Below are 19,910 nucleotides of genomic sequence, written 5' to 3'. Positions count from 1 at the left end.
CAGTAGAAAGCTGACTGAAAGTTCATCTGGATAAAAGCTTCGGACCATTTCGAACCGTTATCCGAACTCCATGAACCAGAAAATATTGTTGAAATTGGAAAAGGGAATTTTATACATTCACGATTCGACTCGTCGATTTTTTAAATTGACGGCCCGTGCTATAAATTCAAATCAACGGCAGATAGTATCTTCCGTTCAGGGACTAACGGCGACCATCAGACTGTACGGCTGCCCATTTTTTTCCATTTAGTGTGATCGTATGTCGTGATTATCAATCGACAAATGTTAGGAAGATGAACAAATTCCTATTAGAAAGAAGGAAAATGGATAGTGAAAAAAAAGGTCGCTGCAGCAGTGGCATTAGCCGGAGCATAGTTGTGTTGCTCGAATGACAATGCACCGAATAAATTTGTGAAATGAATTTGAAGTAGCTGGCATAGTGGATTCTTCCTCCCGATGAGTATGCAACGCGGGGACATTAAATTCACATTAGATACGCGTTTTCACGTGAGGGTTTCCCGGTGAAGTAGGTCGCGAAGTTTCGTCCTCGAATTTTCAGGGATTGCTAAAGTTCAGAGTTATTATTGAAGGATAAGCAAACCGGGGAACTTACTTGCTGAAAAGCCTAAGAACCACGCAGATGATGATGAACATGAGAGCCATGCCAACGAGACCGCCGATCATCGTCGCGTCGACGTATTGCAGATTGGGCTCCTCTCTTTGCTCGGCTGAAACAGTTCACGTTATTGTTTGTCTTTGAATTGCATATCTTTATTTAGTTCGACCAACAAACGTTCCTTCTATATAGTTGGTAGAACATTATTGTAGAAATTGGTGAAATATTATTTTTAGAATCGGTACAAATTTATCTTCGAAGTTCCGGCAAAGCTGTTTAAAAAAATTCGTACGAGATTACTCGAAAAATTGGTGAAAAATTATTTGACAAATTGGTAGACAAGAGATTCATCTTTTCATACTCGTATACATACATGTATGAAAATTTAGATTTTCTCAGGCTTTATTATTCGCCGCACAATGGACAAACATATATCTTTCGGAAAAATTGATTAGTTGATACAAAGGCGTGGAAATAACGTTGAAAAGTTAGATCGATTTATTTCCTGGCGATTGTTTCCATTTCATTCATGTACGAGCGGGTTGAGGCTATCAGATTTCTGATGTATTTGTAACAGAATCACCATGATAAAGAAGAATATGTTCTGCAGTGTCTATATAAAACTACTTGACACCACTAGTTCCGTGATAAATTGAAGTTTGAAGTCATGGACTGTATTCTCGAATGAGCCTTGGGACAAAGGAGCCCTGGATGCGGCTCGTCAAGCAACTGACCTTATTCTAACTTCTTCCTTTATGTTCTGAAGCATCTGAGTTTGAGCGTCGCGGAATTAAAAATAAAGACAGATTCAAACGTTTTCGTATTCCTTCCGCAAAATACAATACAAAATTGATTAACACAAATATACATTGATCAGTGCAAAATTACATTGATCAATAAAAAGAATTCATTGATCGATAGAAAATTACTTCGACCAGTACAAAATTACATTGATCGATATAAAATTACATTGATCGAAACACAAGAAACACTCGAACTAGATTTTTCTCAGAACACAAACGTTTTTTTTCTTCAAACCGCAGTCATTTTGTCAAATATTGAAAATTTAGAAAATTCTCAAGCCAGATTCTAGATGATACATTTTCACAGATAAATTGTCTAGAACTTCTAACTTTAGACATTCCTGGCGCTTGCAATAACGGCTGTCAGCGGTCAATGTTCCACAAAACAGGGTTTCGAAATAAATAAATAAGTCCTTTATATTGCAACATTTGGCCTCGGAAAAAATTGCAATACAAAGCTTAAAATTGCGTCTCTAAATCAGGAAAAAAGTTAGAACTTTCGCTGCATCAATTATCTTCGAAAGAATTGGTAGACTTCGTTTATTTTCCGTGTGTTTCAGTTTCAGGTGATTCACCTGCGTTATTTAATTGTTAGCGTCGGCAAGCTAAACCGGAATTTTCGGGGCATGATTCCCAGCTCGATTCTCCAATTCCATTCGTTCCGATTGTTTAATCGAATTCTGCAGTTCGAGCGCCCAAGTTCGCCGCGTGCGCGGCCGCTTTAATTGATCACAAGAGACAGCTGACGAAGTAATGAAGTCTGCGAAATTGTAGGCCGGAATTCCATTAACAGAGAACACGTCTCATTCTCGCGTCCCCTGGCACGCCGGTGGAATCTCATTAAAAAGTGCGCGGAACTCGCGTCGTGCAACCCTCGCGTTCTCTATCTCTCTTCCTCTCTCTCTCTCTCTCTCTCTCTCTCTCTCTCTTTCATTCTCTGTCTCCCTATTTATCCATCTCACCCCGTTTGTTTTTCTCTCAGTCCTTACCGACGCATACTGTCAGTCCGTCCGGCTGTGTCACCGGGATCTTCTCGAAGATGCAAATGCACCGACCGTCCCTGCACTCGGTCTGGATCACCTTCGCCTCGCATTGTTCGTTAAAAAAGCACGACTCGTTCACGTTCGCCGCTGCAAAATAAAAGCCATTAAAGCCGACTTGTCTCGCGCCGCAGCCGGCCGAAACGATTTTACTTTTACGACGAATGCTCGCGGAATCGCCATTGTATCCGGCAAATTATTCCTCCGAGGCTTTGTTTTCTACGGGGTGGTTGGTTTCGTTGCGGTACCGTTCCTATAGAATTTTTCAACTCGTTTTTCATGTACAGCGGGTCCCGCGAATTTTCTTTGGATTTTTAGAACGTGGAATGGAATATGGTTTAATTAGAAGCATATGTTTTAAAGATTTTCTACGGACCTTTCATGATCCTGTTCCGTGGTTTTCTCGGTTGCAGGAAATTTTGGTTTGCCCGATTTCAGTTGTAGGAAATGTTGTTGTATTATTATTTATGGACTCGGGATTTTATGCAGTTATAGCAAAAATCAGTGGGTGAAACAGAACACAGCGAGAAAATTACAAACTTTCGTGGTTATTTCAGTTGTGGAAAATTTTGTTTCGTGGTTATTTCAGTTGTAGAAAATTTCGTTTCATGGTTATTTCAGTTGTAGAAATCTCGGTTCATGGTTATTTTAGTTGTAGAAAATGGTTAAAAAATTCATGGTTATCTCACTCAAAAAAAATTTTGATTCAATTTCAGTTACAGGGAATTAGTTCGTTTTAAATCGTTTCGTTTTTAACAGAATACTAAGAAAATGATATGCGACAAATCTTTGTTTTCCAATAGAATAGCGTGGAAATAATACCTAATAAATTGTTGGTTTTTACTGGAATCGTGTGATGAAGTTTTTACCTTTGACAAAATCGTGTCATAAATAGGATCTTACACAGTATTTAACAATATTTAACACATTTTCACAACATTCACAATATTTAAAACGTGATTAACGTTACAGAACTTTCAGGCCCTAGTTTGGGAACCCATATCCTCATTAAAACGAAAGTTTTGATCAAACTTTCATCTCGTATCTCGAATAACTTGAGAACTTTATCCGAGAGATATGAATCTGTTAACGAAGATTTGCATGCGGGATCGTGGCTCGTTAGACTCTGGGGTGTAATAATAAATCAGATAAAACCGGTGCTAATCCGTGATTAATAACACTGACTTGAGGCTGCTTACAAAGCTTCTGCAAAAAATCATGTTCTTACTAAAAGCTGCTCTCAAAGTATTATAATTTTATTGAACGTATTCTTGCTAGAATGTAATTCTTTATTACTAAATTAAAATGTTGATTATATTCTATTAAATTATCTAAACAAAATATAAATTAAAATACTAACTATGTTCTATTAAGTTACCTAGACAAATTATAAATTAAAATATTAACTATGTTCTATTAAGTTACCTAGACAAATTATAAATTAAAATATTAACTAGGTTCTATTAAATTACCTAGACAAAATAAAGATTAAAATATTAATTATATTCTATTAAATTAATAGAATGTTCTATTAATTTCGACTTTCATCGCAGATATTTTCCACGAATCAGCGAAATCATTTTGCAGAATCACGAGCATAGACCTCAGAACATCGTTTCTGTATCACTGTCATACAAAGATGTGTCGCTCTCTGAGAGATCGTCGATATGTCAATCAATTGTCGTGCGATGCCCCGATGCCCTACCCTAACTTCAGGTTTAGTTCACATCGGGGTCGGATGTTATTCGAGTAATTTTTAAAAAGTTGATCCCCGGTGTCAAGTTCATCCCGCAGGAACTCCGAAGACTTCCCATCGTGTTGTTTGATATCAACTTCGTTCGAAAGTTTTCCGCCTCCTCCGTGATCGATAACTTTCATTGTTTCGAACTGTTCTGCTGAACATTTTTATTTGCGACGCCCCAGTTTTCAGTGATGAAAATATATATGTGCTGACAAAAGCAATCGGCTAGTGGTACAAGCATCGATTTCGCTGATTCGTTTGTCCAGATTAGAGGAAATTAATCTTTATGGCTCCACGTGTAATCGTGTAGTGGGACACTTCCCTTTCTGATTATGGTTTCGGGCATATGCGAATTTAACCAGTCGATGTTGCGCGACTGGTTTAACTGGCTTATTGTAATTATGATTACGTGTATCATAGTTGCAGAGAATGTCCAATTAAATACTGTGTGCGATCGTAATTTGCAGTGGTAGCTAGTGGGTATCAAATTAATGTGATTATGAATACTGTACATGCATGAAAAGGAGCTAATGTGTGCTGTTGTGTTGGCCGAATTAACATAATAGTAAATAAATACATGAAAATAACTAATATTTAAAGTCAACAAGTATTCGTCAAATTAACGCGATAGTAATTAATTACATGAAAAGCGTTAATATTGAATAAAGTGTTAGGTATCTATTGATCAAAAGTGAAGTTGATATTATTGAGCAAGTATTTCACACTCTTTCACTGATATAAACTATTTACTTCATAGTTTCTATCATTTTATAGACTGAATTAAAATATTCATGGAATGATTTTTGTTGAAAATAGTACTTGGAAAGTGAGCAAAATTTTTCAGGAACGAGTAGCGTGAATAATAAAAGGTTTACAACGAATCGTTTAAGTATCGCTTCATTCCTCACAAAATGGGGTGACAGCCATAAGCTTGTGGCCGACAGCGTAGCCAGTATTGGCATAGCGAGTCTGATCGACTGATTATATGCCCGCACTGTCCTCAATACATCAACCACGAGCTCGCAATTAGGAGAGTGGCTTAATAGTGATCAACCCTTAATCCTGGATCAAGCTTGCTTTAGTTCCAGAGATTCTTTTTCCTGTCGTTGGCCGACAGCTACGCCGTGACGATCAATAAACCAAGTGTTTAATCCATGAAAACAACAAGTTACTAGTGCCACATACTTACGAATCATTAAGTTGCGATGATTACAATGTTTAATTGCGAAAGTGCAAATGAATTTTGTGCACGTTATCTCGTAACTATTTACAACTGTACGAAAAATAGAAATAAGAATTATGTGAAATCAATTTTCTATTATAATAGGCAATTTTTATGCGATATAGAGAGCAAGAAATGTAGAATATAACATTCATTCATTGCAATGAGCTAGAAATAAATAGTAAAATTTGTTTATTGAAATAGACAATTTCTATTCTAATTTCCGTTGAGAGGAAAATAGAGAACACAATTTTTTAATATGAAGCTTCGTTCTCGAGATTCTGAAGCTTAAAGATATATGTACTGACTACGCACCAGTAGAAACAGTCAGCCATGATCAGACCGTATTTATTCAACAGCACGCGAGCTTCATGAATTTCCGAACGCGTTTCCTCAAGACCCAAATTCATGGCTCACTGTTTCTACTTATTATCCACGAATTTTCAATCTTCGATTTGATCAAAGAGATATAGTTTCATACAAAAAGAACTGTAGTTTACATTTTCGACTGATCTTTTTCCAAAATATTCCCTTTTTCTTGATTCTGTCTGATTATGGCCCACTGTATCTACACAAAGCATCACAAATTTTCTATTCCGACTTTATCAAAAAATATCAGAATTCCATACGAAAAATACGCGTCATTCTACGGTCACTTATCTCTTCTAAAAAATTGGTTTTTCCTCGTTTGCATGATCAATACTAAATCCCCTGCGCCTAAATGTCAAAAAAGATACAAGCGACGGTGAACGTTTTATAATATTTGCATCGAGCGTACCGAAAACGATCGCTTGAATAATGAATCAGAGATGGTATGCGCTTATAATTTGATTCATTGGACACTCCTCGGATCCCATTTATAATTTCTGACGCCGCGGACGATGCCTGGGACCCATAAAAGCCCGAGGCCTCGTTGATATTCCACGAGAAGAAGCTATAAGCTGCGAACCTTTCGACTTCCATATCGCTCCGATCGTAAAACTCGTCTCGAAGGGAAAAACCTCGAGCCACGGACGTGACTAGAACGAAGACGTTCAGGACTACATAAAGCTATCCTCGAGGTTCCTATTTATCGCCATCTCGTATCATCCTTGTCAATTTGCTAGCGAATTACAATTGTTCGGGACGCTTCGCAGTGAAACGAATATACATTCAGCTGGAAATCGCTCGGGTATCGTTTAGCATTCTTCATGAAACATTTAAACACTGTCTTCGACTAGGGTCTTCGCAATCATGACACCGCTAAAAATCGTAGCACACGTTATAGCTAGGTTGTGAAGACGATACTAACTACTAGATTGCAGATAGAAAAGACTACACTTGAATAAAAATATTGTATTAATATAATATATTAATATATACCCTTCATACATTAACAATGGAATAAAAAAAATGTATTCAACCTTTCAGTAATTTTAATACGTTGACAATAACGTAACGATATTTTTTAATTCTTCTAATGATTTCATAGTTAGCATTTCATTAAACCACTTGCGCCATAAATGCATAAAATTCGCAATCTACTAATTGAAACGAAGGATTGTGCTTTAAACAAGATTCTTATGACGACAAGACTGTTTAGAATTATACTATATGTTATAGGTTTAAATTGTATTGTCAGGTCAATTGGACTGTGCTTGCAGTTTTCTTAAAGAAAGTTCTTTGAATTTTTGAATTTCGAAAATGAACTGTTTAAACTGTGCATGGATCTTAAGCACGAACTTCAGAATGAAGCACAAGGGAACAAAAAGCAACCAATTCTGGCGCAGCCACTTCTGAGAGGTAGGATGTTGACTGAATAAATGCTGACTGCTCTCGACGTAGTCAGCAAACATTTCAGAAGTGCCACAGAAATCTTTGCATGAGAGTTTTTCCAGCTGGAATGTTTATTCGTTTCAATGCGCGCTGCAAGTTCCGTTTGGCTTCGGCGCGCTTGGAAGTATACTAACTTACGGTGTCCACATTTGTCGATATGATTCGTAGCCTCGAATTCCTCCTTGCATGTGCATTTGTTTTTCTTTGGCTCGCAGTACGAGCCTGCGAATCCGCATTCGCGGTCCTCCACGCATTGATCACCGAATTTCTTCGTACCCCTTCCGTTCAGATCTGGAACAAACACGGGCGAATGTGTTAGTCTGGCGTATCAAACAGAAATCAGCGACTGCTGACTCTCTGTAGATGCTGCAGAAAATGTTCACAAGTCTATCTATGCTCTCCTTTTCGATATTTCCAAATTTGGAAATGGAGAATATTGTTTACAATGATTTCACATATGCAATTGGAACGTGGTGTATTCCCTTAAATTAAACTTTTAACATTTGCGCATACAATGCAGGTTGTTTTATGTCGATATCTGGAATAATATCCGAGTTATGACTTTTTAAAGAAGAATGTGTCCTAAATTTTTGATTCTGATTAAATCTTTTTTGTACACCCTAGAATTTTTTCCTACCACCTACAATTTTTCACCAGAGTCTACAAGGGTTGTACAAGTTCTACAATTTTTTCTGCGGCGCTACGATTTTTTCCCTACGTTTTAGAATTTTTTTATAAGCACTACAAGTTTTTTTAGGGGGGGGGGTTGCAAGCTTTTGTTGCGTTCTACATTTTCCCCTCGGCTCTACAATTTTTGTTTTAGGGGCTACTATTTTTTTCTGGAATCTGCAATGTTTCCTAAAGTTCTACAATTTTTTCTTAAGCGGTATGATTCTTTTTGCTAGGCTATATAATTTATCTTTCCAAGATCTACAATATGTTCTTGCAAGTTTTTCTGGTGTACAATTTTGTTTAGATTGCACAGCTTTCTTTCAGTTCTACAACGTTCGCCCTCATTGTACGGTATACGCAGTGTCACCAAAATCCCAACACATGCGTCTAAAACCGTGTGCACAGAGCGGCACACTTCGTCATAGGTAACGTGAGAAGCTGAGAGTGTGGTCGATCCTTCGTCAAATGATATATTTGCTTAACGTAGGGGTGAATTACTGCCGGGTTGCGGGATGTGAATTCGTCGTGTGCTCTGGGTCGATTAATCGTTCGACATTCAATATTCGATTACACCGTCTTGCTTGAATCTAATAGCGTAGAACGAGCAGAAACTTAGCGGACGAGACGATCCGTTTCCTATCGTTAACTTTTCGATTTCATCTAATGCTGCTGCCAATATTTAATCTCCACACAATCAAAATTGACACGCCTCTTATAAACGCGATTGTCACAATTCCTTGTTTTTAGCAATTAATATTTAGAACTTTAGTTATATTTTCTTAATTAATATTTACCAATTAATAAAGAACTTTTCTCCCCTTCCACTAATAATTACAATTATATGAACGTTGAGAACAAGGAATTAATTCAGAAAACCTGCATAAATTTGTTTCAAACGACGAATAGACTATAAAAATTGTAATTGTAAGAAAATCTAGTTGACTAAAATTTTCCTTCTTCCATCAATAATTACAATTATCTAAATATTGTAAACAACGAATGAACGCCTAAAACCTGTATAAATTGATTTTGAAGGTTGAAGACCAGATTTTAAAAGTTGCAACTCGAAGTCCGTTTCTTGAATTAAAGATGGAGGACGACGTTCTAAACAAGTCCCAGCAGTTTCACCCTCGATATTTTTTTCTTCGTCGAATTAACACCTGGCCGACGATGCTCTCGAAAGTTCAACAGACCGTCAGGCCGGGCCGTTAAAGAATTTTGAGAGACGGCCATTCGCAAAGTCACGGAAGCAATCCTTTTTTACAAGGCAAAGAGACCCGGCTTGATTACTGCATTGTCGTTGCATAATGGCCGTCTACTCGAATACGATCGTATTCATGCCGGGGAAGACGAGCTACTGGCTTTTCAACGAGAAACGAGCCGGGATAACGATCCCGAAAGACGCTCAACCGTTCGTTCTCTATGTTACGCCGGCCAAACGAATCATAAAAATAACGTCTGACGATCGCGTCCATCGTTTCCGCTACTGAAATCAATTTCGCGGGAACATAACAGCGGCCCGCATTTGGATCGGTGCCTAGCTCGGACGTAATTTGCAAATCGCTGGCAATTAGTGCCGTGAAAATTACTGCAAACATATTTCTTCTCCGTGCACGGATAAATGTAGATCGCAAGGCATCGCGATCGATCGACACCATGCATGAGAATTTCAAAGTTGATGCACCAATGGTCTTTATTCAAATTTTTATAAAACGATTAAAACGAGAATTCACATAGAGATTTACAGTTTAATATTGATTTATGAGCGGACATTGAAAGAAATTATTAATTAAATATTGTTATGTCTGTTGTTACGTTATCTGCAATTTATCAAAATTATTAAATTATGATATACGTTTTTGTTCAAGTACTGTGTTTAACGAAAGATGCAGAAAATTTTGATTGTCCACAAAGATCTGTATTTTAATTCTGATCTATCTATAAGTAGACATCGAGAGAATTAGTGGACAGTGTTACACGATCTTCAATTTACCATAATTATTACAAGGAAACTGTACATTTTTCTATAACTAGTGTGTCTTACGATCGATGCAGACAATTTTCATTGTGCATAATGATCGACAATTTAATAAATATTGATAAGTAGTCGTCGAGAGAATTTATGCACACTAATTCCTGTTGTTGCACTAATTGTTACACTAATTCCAATGTATCAAAACAATTAAACGAAGAAGCACAATCTCGTGTCTCAAATAGCTGCAGACAATGATTTCTGCTTGAAGATCTGCACTAGAAATAAAGTAGTCCATTTATCCAATCGAGGAATCACAAACCCTCGAAAATCCTCGGAATATTTTCGGCGCAAGCTTTCTGGCCAGACTGTACCAGGTAGCTAATGCGGCATTTCTCTGCAATATTACGGCATGCGAGATCATGATTAGCAAAATGGCGTCGGTCGAGGACAGGGGTTTCTTCAAGTTTCGTTAAACGAGATACACTCGATAATTAGAAATTGCGGATGCACGGGTAAAATCGATACCAGTTCCAGTTCGTCTCGTTTCCCGACTGGTACGAGAGTTAGGCTACGGTTCTGAGAAAGCCTCTTTGATAGTCGTATCACGAACCGTTCCTGGTGGCCGATTTTTCATCGTGCAGAGGTCGGCTTGTGTTGGTCGCGTGTGTGTACCGGCTAGCTCGGTTATCTTCGTTAGCCACGCCAGAAAACGTGACCCATCGCCATCACAGATTTTCACGACGCTGCGATACTTTTCATTTATGCCGCTAATTGTCACGGAAATGGAACCGGCGCCGTTGCAGTCGAATAGAAAGATAGATATATACATGGTTGCAGCGCTGTTGCGCCAAGACTACTCGATCACTATCCACAGAGACAGTCGTTGCCACCGACTTTGCTGGTGTGCTACGTTTGAATCAGTGGAGCTAACTTTTTATCATTCGTAGAGATCCTTTTATAATATTAACAATTTTATTTGGAGGCACATTTTTTTATAATATAGCTAATTTATACAGAGTGTTCCAAAAATGTTTCGTTCAATTCCTGAGGTCATTTGAAGTAACTTTTTCCTTAGCGAAAATGCAAACCGCGGCTTTGTTCACAGGTTATTGACGAAAAACACTAACCAATAAGAAGCGAACTCGGCTGGCGCAAGGCGGCTCAGCCACGAAGTCCAGTTCCGCTCATTGGCTCAATCGTTTCGCGCCAGCTGATCTTGCCTCTCATTGGTCACTGTTTTTCGTTAATAAGTCGTAAACAAAGCCGCGGTTTGTATTTTCGCTAAGGAAAAAGTTACTTCAAATTACCTCAGGAACCCCCCTTTCCGGATTGCGAGATATTTTTGGGACACCCTGTATAATATAGCAACTTCCGGATTGCTTCATGGTGTTATTTAAAATTACAGGCAAGATGAACATACGACAAGGCAATTTAAAAATTGTGAAGATGAATTTTACTGCACCCTATTGGTTGAGAAAATATGGAGGACTGTTCAGTAAAAAATGGCAGCAAAAGCGGCCTCCAGAATTTATCAAGATCTCCAAGCTAGTGTTAGAGTAAAATACACAAGTTCTGTAAAAAAACCAGGTAAACTGTGACTACATTATATAAATTATAAAAACAATATTGTAAAAACTTCAAGATACTAATTTTTAAAAAATGATTGCTGATTGCAGTGCCTGGGATCGTTTTGACCAAGCATTTCAAAGATATCATCCAACTGCTCAGCTTCTAGGAGCCAATATAAGGAGAACGCTGGATTGGTCACAATAAAAAGATCAATGTTTATAGAGCTGATCAACGATTATTGAAATGAATGTGAGTATTGTTATGTGTATAATAATTAAGAGGGTTAACGTTACTAGGGACCATTTTGACCGAGCATACGAAGGACAGCATCTAGCAAGCTAGTTCCTGGTGACCAATATAAATTGGAGATCATAAAATTCACTATTGATAAAGAACTAGCTTTAAGTATTTACACATATAATTGTCAAGACGGTCCACCCTCTGAACATTACATTTTGATCAAGCACTTGGAAGGCATCATTCAATTACTTAGCTTCTGGTGATCAATTTAAATCAGAGCCCATAAGACTGGAGGCCATAAATTTGGCCACAATAAGAAGAGAGAGATCAATGCTTACAAAATTGATAAATTACTACCTAATTGGATCTAAGTATTGTCGCATGTATAATCATCAAGATGGTCATCATTTTTTGAACACTACTAGAGACGAACATTGATCAAGCAATTCGAAGGTACCATTTAGCTACTTAGCTTCTGACGATCAATGCAAACTGGAAGCTCTAAAATTGTTAAAAAAAATCAATGTTTAGAAAATTGTTGAATAGTTGAATATGATTATACGCGAAGCAATAGACGTCAAGAGCACGCTCTTTCCGAAGGTGCACTTTCAGCAGCCAATTCTTTTAACGCCGAGCTTCTCCAATGTAAATGCAGCAGTAGCTGGAGGGTGAGCTTTCCTCACCCCATAAACTGGGAAAGACGGAGGCACCGGAGTGGACCATTCCGCACAGAAAGGCACGAAGCCTGGCGTTCTCTAGAGTTGATCAAGTTGCCGGGGCTAGTGGCGGAATAAAATATACAAGTCCTGTAGGAAAACTATGGCCGGGTAAAAGGGGAGGCTAGGCGGCGCAGGCTATAGCTCGCAGTTTCCGCTTTGAGCAAATTCCTCGGCTCGCACGGGCAAACTCGAAAGCTCGAACCTCAAAGAACGCGGGGCTGTTCGCGCATAATTGCGTGGTCAGTTAACGATCTGTCCTCCTTGCCACGACCTGAAAACCAACGGGGGGGAAAAAAAAGGAAAGATCGCGAGCGGGGCGAACGCACGGTTCTCGCAACAACTCTACCTGCTCGGTGACTCCCAGTAAAAATGGCGACACTTGGGTCAATCTACGCGTCGAAAGTGGGTCACTTTGCTATGGCACTCTGCCAACGCTCTCACGTGCGAGCCGTCCCACGCCTGCTGCAGTCTGAAACCAGCAACCATCTTCGAGGTAGGGTCGGCCTAACAGGGTTGGAACTCATTGCGTTTCGACACCGAGTGTACCAATCTGCCGGCAAAAGCGATCCTCGAGGACGTTCCAAACTTCTCCTCGTTTTTCGGAAACGCTCTTTGCTCTTTGAACCTGCTAGCACTTCAAAGGGCCGGCTTTACCGTCACGCTGACGCGAGCCAAATATGTTTAACAGATCATTTGCATCACGATTTTGTATGTTTCATTTGAAGGCAATGCGAAGTACCATTATTAGAAGACACTGTTGCGTGCCAAGTATGTCCAGAAAAAAATTGTTGGGATTATCTTTTTGTATATTTCATTTGAGGGAATATCAAGGTGCATGTTTCTGTGAAACATTTGTATATTTTATTTCGTGCCATTTTAAAGTGCAATTTTCAGTAAAACACTTTTATGTGCTATATGGGCTTAGGGAATTGATAGGATTTCCTTTTTGTATCTTTTATTTGAATGCACGTCAAGGGATTATTTTCAGTGAAGCATATATCATCTTCCATGACATATTTTATTTGAAGACAGTTCAAAGTACCACGGTTTCAGTGAAACACTGTTGGATACCAAATATGTTTAGGATATTATAATTAGTAATTTGTTGTTTATTTAATTTGATGCCACTTTAGAGTGCCATTATTGGGATTATTTTTTTGCATTTCTTTTATTGGAAGCTACTTCAAAGTACCGTTTTCAGTCAAACGCTCCAATATAGTAAATATACGTAGAAAATTATTGATATTATCTCCTTGCGTATATTTTATTGGAAGCCTCTCTAAAATACCATTTTCAGTAAAACAAAGTTGTATGTCGGTCATGATTAGGAGATTATTGTCATTACCTTCCTCTATAGTTTATTCGAGGCACTATAAGGTACTACTTCCAATAAACCACTGTAATTTACCAAACATGCCTAAGAAATTCATAGCATTCCTGTATATCTTACTTGAACTACTACTGCAATACCTCGCACTCCATTGATTCATAGTTGTTGTTTGCGCTGTGTGAACGATAACACTGGCAGTATTCACATTTTATCCACCGGTTGTTACAAGGTTTCGTAGCTAGACGTTTGGTTCCCCAATCAATCGTGCAACAGCGAATGTCAGCATTCTAGCGAAAAATGCCAACGGATGACATTATATTCTAGTTCACAGAGGATCTTGATTGCAGATTATTTTTAGTTCCGGTTTTTTAATTATAAGTCTCTGTTCTCAGTTCTTATTGCTCTCCCATTGTTCGCGGTGAGTCGATGTAATTGGAGCAAAACACGAACCAATTACACCGAATTTTTAGGCTTTCGGAGGACAGAAAGTTCCATCAGTGCTCGCGGAAATTCTTAGACATTTTCTTCGGGTTTCTAGGCAGCAAGAAGTGTGTCGCGTGAGCAGCCACAATCTCTTTTATCTTCGCAAAGTTCTCGGAAACGGAGAGTCACGTTTTACCTCGGCCGAATTGATTCCCAGATTTTTTGGTTCCCGTTTTAAAGGTTCCGTGAATAAATTCTTCTACGAGAAGCCGATTGGAACGTGCTCCAGGAGCAGCGCATTACTATATTCGTTAAAAACAATTCCAATAACTATTATTATCGTACGAGGTGCATATTCAATTGGCGCGGCGAAATGTAAAAGTAAAACGACGCGCATTGTTCCACTTGTTTGTTCAAGTCGGTGGAAATAAGAAAATCCAGGGCGTAGAACGGCCATAAACTATTTAAATCGCTGGTCATAGATACTTTCAGATGGTTCGATAGCTTCGACGCTTATCTGCAGCTCAAACGAAGACTTTATTGTATTCTTTCACGCGACTGTAATGGCCGATATTTACGCTCGAACCGATCCCGCTATAGTACTTCAACAACAAGCCTGAGACTACTTCGCGCGCCGTTATGTGCCGATAAGTTTTATTATACATCATCAATTCAACGTCTGCTAACATTTCCACAAGTTCTCATTTCTTAAAACTAATTTGCAAAAGCTATAAACGAAAAGTTCCATTTTATGTCGGAAGATTCAACAATTCGTAGCTTCGTGTTAGGACAATAATAATTATCATTATAATACAAATAATACGAATTCAAATAATTATGGTTTATTTGTAATTTCATGTCTTGAATCGATCGAATTTCAGTACAAGTATAGCAAAATTGTAGGACAATTATAGTAAAATCGAAGGTTCTCGAGTATCTAAAAATAGAAAATGGTCGAACTTTGGCTCAAAGAGATTAAATTTTTGTTAACGCAGATTTTTGGGATTTTCGTGTTTTATGAATGCCATAACTGCATAAAGAGCTGCAGTTGGAGAGGAACTTCGATCCGCCGCCGTGGAGCAATTAGAGGGAGCAGCTCAAACACGAAATTTATACGGCATTTTCTGCCGTCGAAATGGCCGCTCTAACAGACGCCAGATATGATTTATCGCTCTCCAGGGTAGAAAGAAAATTCCAGAGGTGGAAAGATCATTCTCCCGGTCGCTTAGCTCTGGCCATTCGCGCCTATAAACCGCGGAATGAATTTCCAACCGGATCGATACACGTGAGTTAAATGTATAGCATTCGTTCCTGTAACACGCTTAGCCGACCTCTTTATAATCGCGACCACATCTTCGCTACTATTAGAACGATTTCGATCAGGAATTCGTCGTATCATCGCAAATGCGTCGCGGCTTGCAGTCTATGATATGGAAGGATCTCGACATTCCATTGGCTAGGCCAGCGAGCTAAAGATTATGCTAGCAAACGTTTCTTATAGTAGGTTTATTGGAAAGGTTTGCTCTTATTATAGGTTTGCTCTTCAAAAGAAGGATGATATTTTTTGACAAATTATTATTTACAGTTTAAATTCACAAATTGCGGTTCATTTAGAATTGCGTAATTTAAAGAAGTACATTTCACGCATCTAAATGTGCACGTTCATTATTTCCACAAAGAAGTGCACTCAGAAATTAAAAGTTTTACGGTAAAAAATTTTAAATTGTACCTCATTTAGAATTTGGCAATTTTAAAAAGTGTATTTGATCTATCTAAGTGCATATTCTTCGTGTGCATAAAGAAATGCACTAAAAGGAATTAAACGTTGTTTCAGCAGAAATTAAAAATTGTGTTTCATTTGGAATTTTAAAAATCTTAAAAAGTGCATTTTAACTGCGTAAAGAACATGCACACCGGAATTATAAGTTTTGCAAATATAAATTAAGAATAGAAAACTGGTAGCACGTGAAAATTGAAAACAATTAAATATTTTACTCTCCATTCAATTGTACACAATAATTCCCATTTCCTCGAATTTTCACGATTTTTAATGTTTCATAAAATGCGACGCGTCTTCTTATAAAATGTGTCATAAATTCTCCGAACGTCATGCTACGTGTTTTAATTTTAAATAGCAGCATGCGCGAGGTTAATTGAATGTTCTCCACGTAAAACATAAAGATGGTGGTAAATTAAATTTTGCGTTGTTAATTAAATTTTGCTAATTGAAGCTTCGAAAGCACTGTGAAAAATTAATATTAAATAACATCGTCATAAATAATACGTTCGTTGTAACTCGCTGTATAAACCGTAATTTCATATAGTGTGCATTAAATATACATACGCAATACGTCACTATGACGGTACCGGCACGGCAATATCGATCAATTATGTCTTCACGAGGATCCGACGTTAATTGATAAATGAAGAACTCCAAGTATCGACATATCTGTTCCGTGATATTAATAACAATGTTTCAGATATAATAGGCCTAATAAGGTTAATAGTGTACAGGGTGATTCAAAGAGAAATTCGGTATATACCGGTATGTCTATAGACAAATAATTATATATATATATATATATATATATATATATATATATAGAGAGAGAGAGAGAGACAAATATATAGACAAATATAGTATATATGGACAAATAATTAACGAGAAATATACGTCGCTAAATAAGTAAATAGATAGCCGAATAAAAATTTCTTTCTTCTTACGAGTCGAGTGAATAAATACAAATGAAATAACAGTCTAAAACCGAGAAGATGAAATTTTATGAAATTAATAGAATCTCGTTAAAACAACGCGGCATTAGTAATCTAGTTTCCCTCGCGGTTCAATTTCGTGTCCAGGATCTGATTCAGAGAGCTACTGTTTTGAAAGGTTCCCTCCTATCTTTCACACTGATAACGAATTTTTCCATCGATACGTCGAGTGCGACTCTTGTGTTTGACACTTGCGGCAAAGGGTGGCCGCGATTCTATAATAGATAATAAAATGTCAGCCGGATGGCGTCGTTCTCCTTTTGTAAATCCTTCAACAGCAGGGTCAATCGAACGAAGTGTATTTTATTTTTACTATAGTTCGTCACTGTAAAGGGTTCTTGTTTTTAATGACGCAATTCCAGGGCTTCTGTCGCTTAAACTTAATCATCTACTTATCCACTTCAAACGTTCTTCGAAATTCATTTTCCATTGCATCCACGATTGCATAAATCAACATTGTCGATTATGCTACATCATTATGCAACTTTGTTAAACGACAAGTACTAGCTTCCTTTGCCTACTTTAATATAAAATTAGAAAATCTTGTTTCAAATAAAATTCTACAGAAATACATCTGATATAGCAGATGATGTTTCAGTTAAACCAGTTATGATTGAAATAGCAGCAATTTCCTTCTATCGACAAGATACGTAATTGAAATGAATAAACGGATATCATATAACGAAATGTATATATTACAACAATTCTGCTTGTAGAAAAAATATTCTAATGCGACCTCGGCTCAGGTCGACAAAAGTTTCGAATCACGCCAAATATCTAACGGTGGATCAATTAGTTGACGAACTGATCAACTTCCATTATTTTTCCGGCACACACGCACAGCCATATACATGCACAGGGGCAAGGTGTCGTGCTTAACGACGTTGGCGGTTTTATAAAGATCGATTCCCGACGGGTCGGCGCTACGAGGCGGTTTAACCCCGATCCTCGATCGACGTGGAGCTCGCGCATACCGCACAACAGTCGCCCCGGCAACTCGTGTGAAAAGTCGCATAATAACGGTAATGGCGAAAAGTACAGCCGGCGTTCACAACATTGCGTGAGGACGATAGATATCGTCGCATGTCACCGTTACCGTCACGGCACGCAACAGCCACTCACCGAGAAACAACCCCCTTGGCGGAGCCGGTCGCTGCCTTTCACCTGGAAAACGTTCTACCCCCTTCAACCGTGTCAGTGGAGACGCTGTTACTAATATTTTTGGGATTTTTATTCCGAAAACTCTGATAATTTTCGTTATTATATACACTCAGCCATGTTTTACAATCATCATTTTAAGAATTCTTCGTTACTGTGTTCATTGAATTTACTGAAGTTTATTGAATTTACTGAATTTACTGGAAGTTCAAGTTTTATCTATTTAGGAAATCCAAATTATCGCATGTATTAAATTTAAACAACCCCCATCGTCGAGCAGATTGCTGTTTGTCTTCTGAAAAACTGTCTGCCCTTTCCAATGTTGGCAGCGAAATCGCTTTTTCTAATATTTCTAAGATTTTTAGTTGGGAATCCTTGATAATTATAATTTTTATGTTCTTTGAACAACGGTTTTACAACTCCTATTTTATTAAATTCACGTACTCCGTTTTAGGAATTTTTCGTTACTGTGTTACAACCCCCATTTCAGTAATGCTAAATTATAGTATTTATTAACACGTTCTACCTGGCGTGGACCACCGGTGGTCCACAGGCATTGTTTTCATAGTTTGCTTTGCCTGGCGGCGCGGACCACCGGTGGTCCATAAATGTTTATAATTTTATTTCAAAACCATACTTTGAGTTAGATACCTGGGAAGGGACAAAGTAATAATAAACATTGGGAAATAAAAAAAATCTATTTGTCGTAGTTGTTTTCAATATGAATAAAATTTAGAGACATTAAAATCATAGAGACATCGAAAAAATGCGCCGGGTAGAACGTGTTAAATTTACAATTCCCATTTTAAGAATTCTAAGTTATTGTATTTATTGAATTTTCAATCCCTATTTTATGAATTCCCCAATATAGTATTTACTGAATTCATATCTCCTTTTGTGGAGTAGACAGCTGCTTTTCACCTCGAAAACACCGTTACTTGGATGAACATTTATGAATTTGTTGCATTAATTTCAAAATTCTATATTATCCTATTTATTGTACCTCTAATTCACAGTATTTATTTTCTGCCTTACTACCACTATTTTCAACCCTCTCATCGATAATTACACCTCCTTTTCAAACAGGGTTAATAAAAAAAATAAAACAAGATTAAAAAATGTGCTCAAAATATTTTCTAACAGATCCTTGCTTTTTCTTTTCCACAAGAAGGGGTTGAAGTTTTATTTATTCAACACCCTTTCGCGTAAATTGTCCCTTATTAGCACGAAGGTCGTAATTGGTATACATTCAGTCACGAAAGTTCACGTACACTATTTATAAATATCGAGAAAATAAACAAAGACTGTGCTCACTTTTATGATTAACTCGCTAATCAATTGATAAAATGACGGCGGCGTTTCATCATACTTTCCTATCTAGCTGCACAAATAGATTAAGAACACGAAAGACAAGAATATTTCGATCTTTAGAGTTCTCTCTAGGTTGAAAATGGCCGTTCGCAAATATCCATAAAGCTGTTTCTCTAATCACAGACGTTGAATCGAGGATTTAAATGTATCGTGGAAACACGTATTTTCGTTTAGACAATCTCCTCGAAACGATCTGCAGAAGTGCAGGGGTGAATTTGTTCTTTTAACGAGCTCGCAGACAGCTTTGCGGTCTATATGGTATTCGATTACTGTTAATGGATCCCAGCAGATAAGAAGATTTCGAACTCGAGTACTATCGATTGCTTAAATAGAATGTCGCCTCAGTGCAGCCCTCTAGCTATCGAAAAATCGTTTTATGGACTCGACGGGGTGAAATACTCCGAAGCAGTTCTTCTTCGAGTTCGAGTTCGTCGTGCAATGAAA

General features: G+C 37.8%; 1 protein-coding gene across 8 annotated transcripts in view; it reads right to left on the bottom strand.

Annotated features, from left to right (window-relative positions):
* jus (EB domain-containing julius seizure protein) overlaps positions 1 to 19,910 on the bottom strand; it is a 60,021-nt gene that overhangs the window by 11,319 nt on the left and 28,792 nt on the right. For all 8 annotated transcript variants that reach the window (XM_033470625.2, XM_033470624.2, XM_033470626.2 and 5 more), the window contains exons 2-4: positions 7,376 to 7,528; positions 2,409 to 2,549; positions 614 to 728 (exon numbers count right to left, since the gene is read on the bottom strand). In XM_033470625.2, coding sequence (XP_033326516.1) covers positions 614 to 728; positions 2,409 to 2,549; positions 7,376 to 7,528 — 409 coding nt within the window. The remainder of the gene's footprint in view (positions 1 to 613; positions 729 to 2,408; positions 2,550 to 7,375; positions 7,529 to 19,910) is intronic.

The sequence above is a fragment of the Megalopta genalis genome, chromosome 2 (genome assembly GCF_051020955.1).
Source record: "Megalopta genalis isolate 19385.01 chromosome 2, iyMegGena1_principal, whole genome shotgun sequence".
Classification (NCBI taxonomy): Eukaryota; Metazoa; Arthropoda; class Insecta; order Hymenoptera; family Halictidae; genus Megalopta; species Megalopta genalis.
Note: the sequence above shows the minus strand (reverse complement) of the source record. Positions and strands in the feature narration are given on the sequence as shown.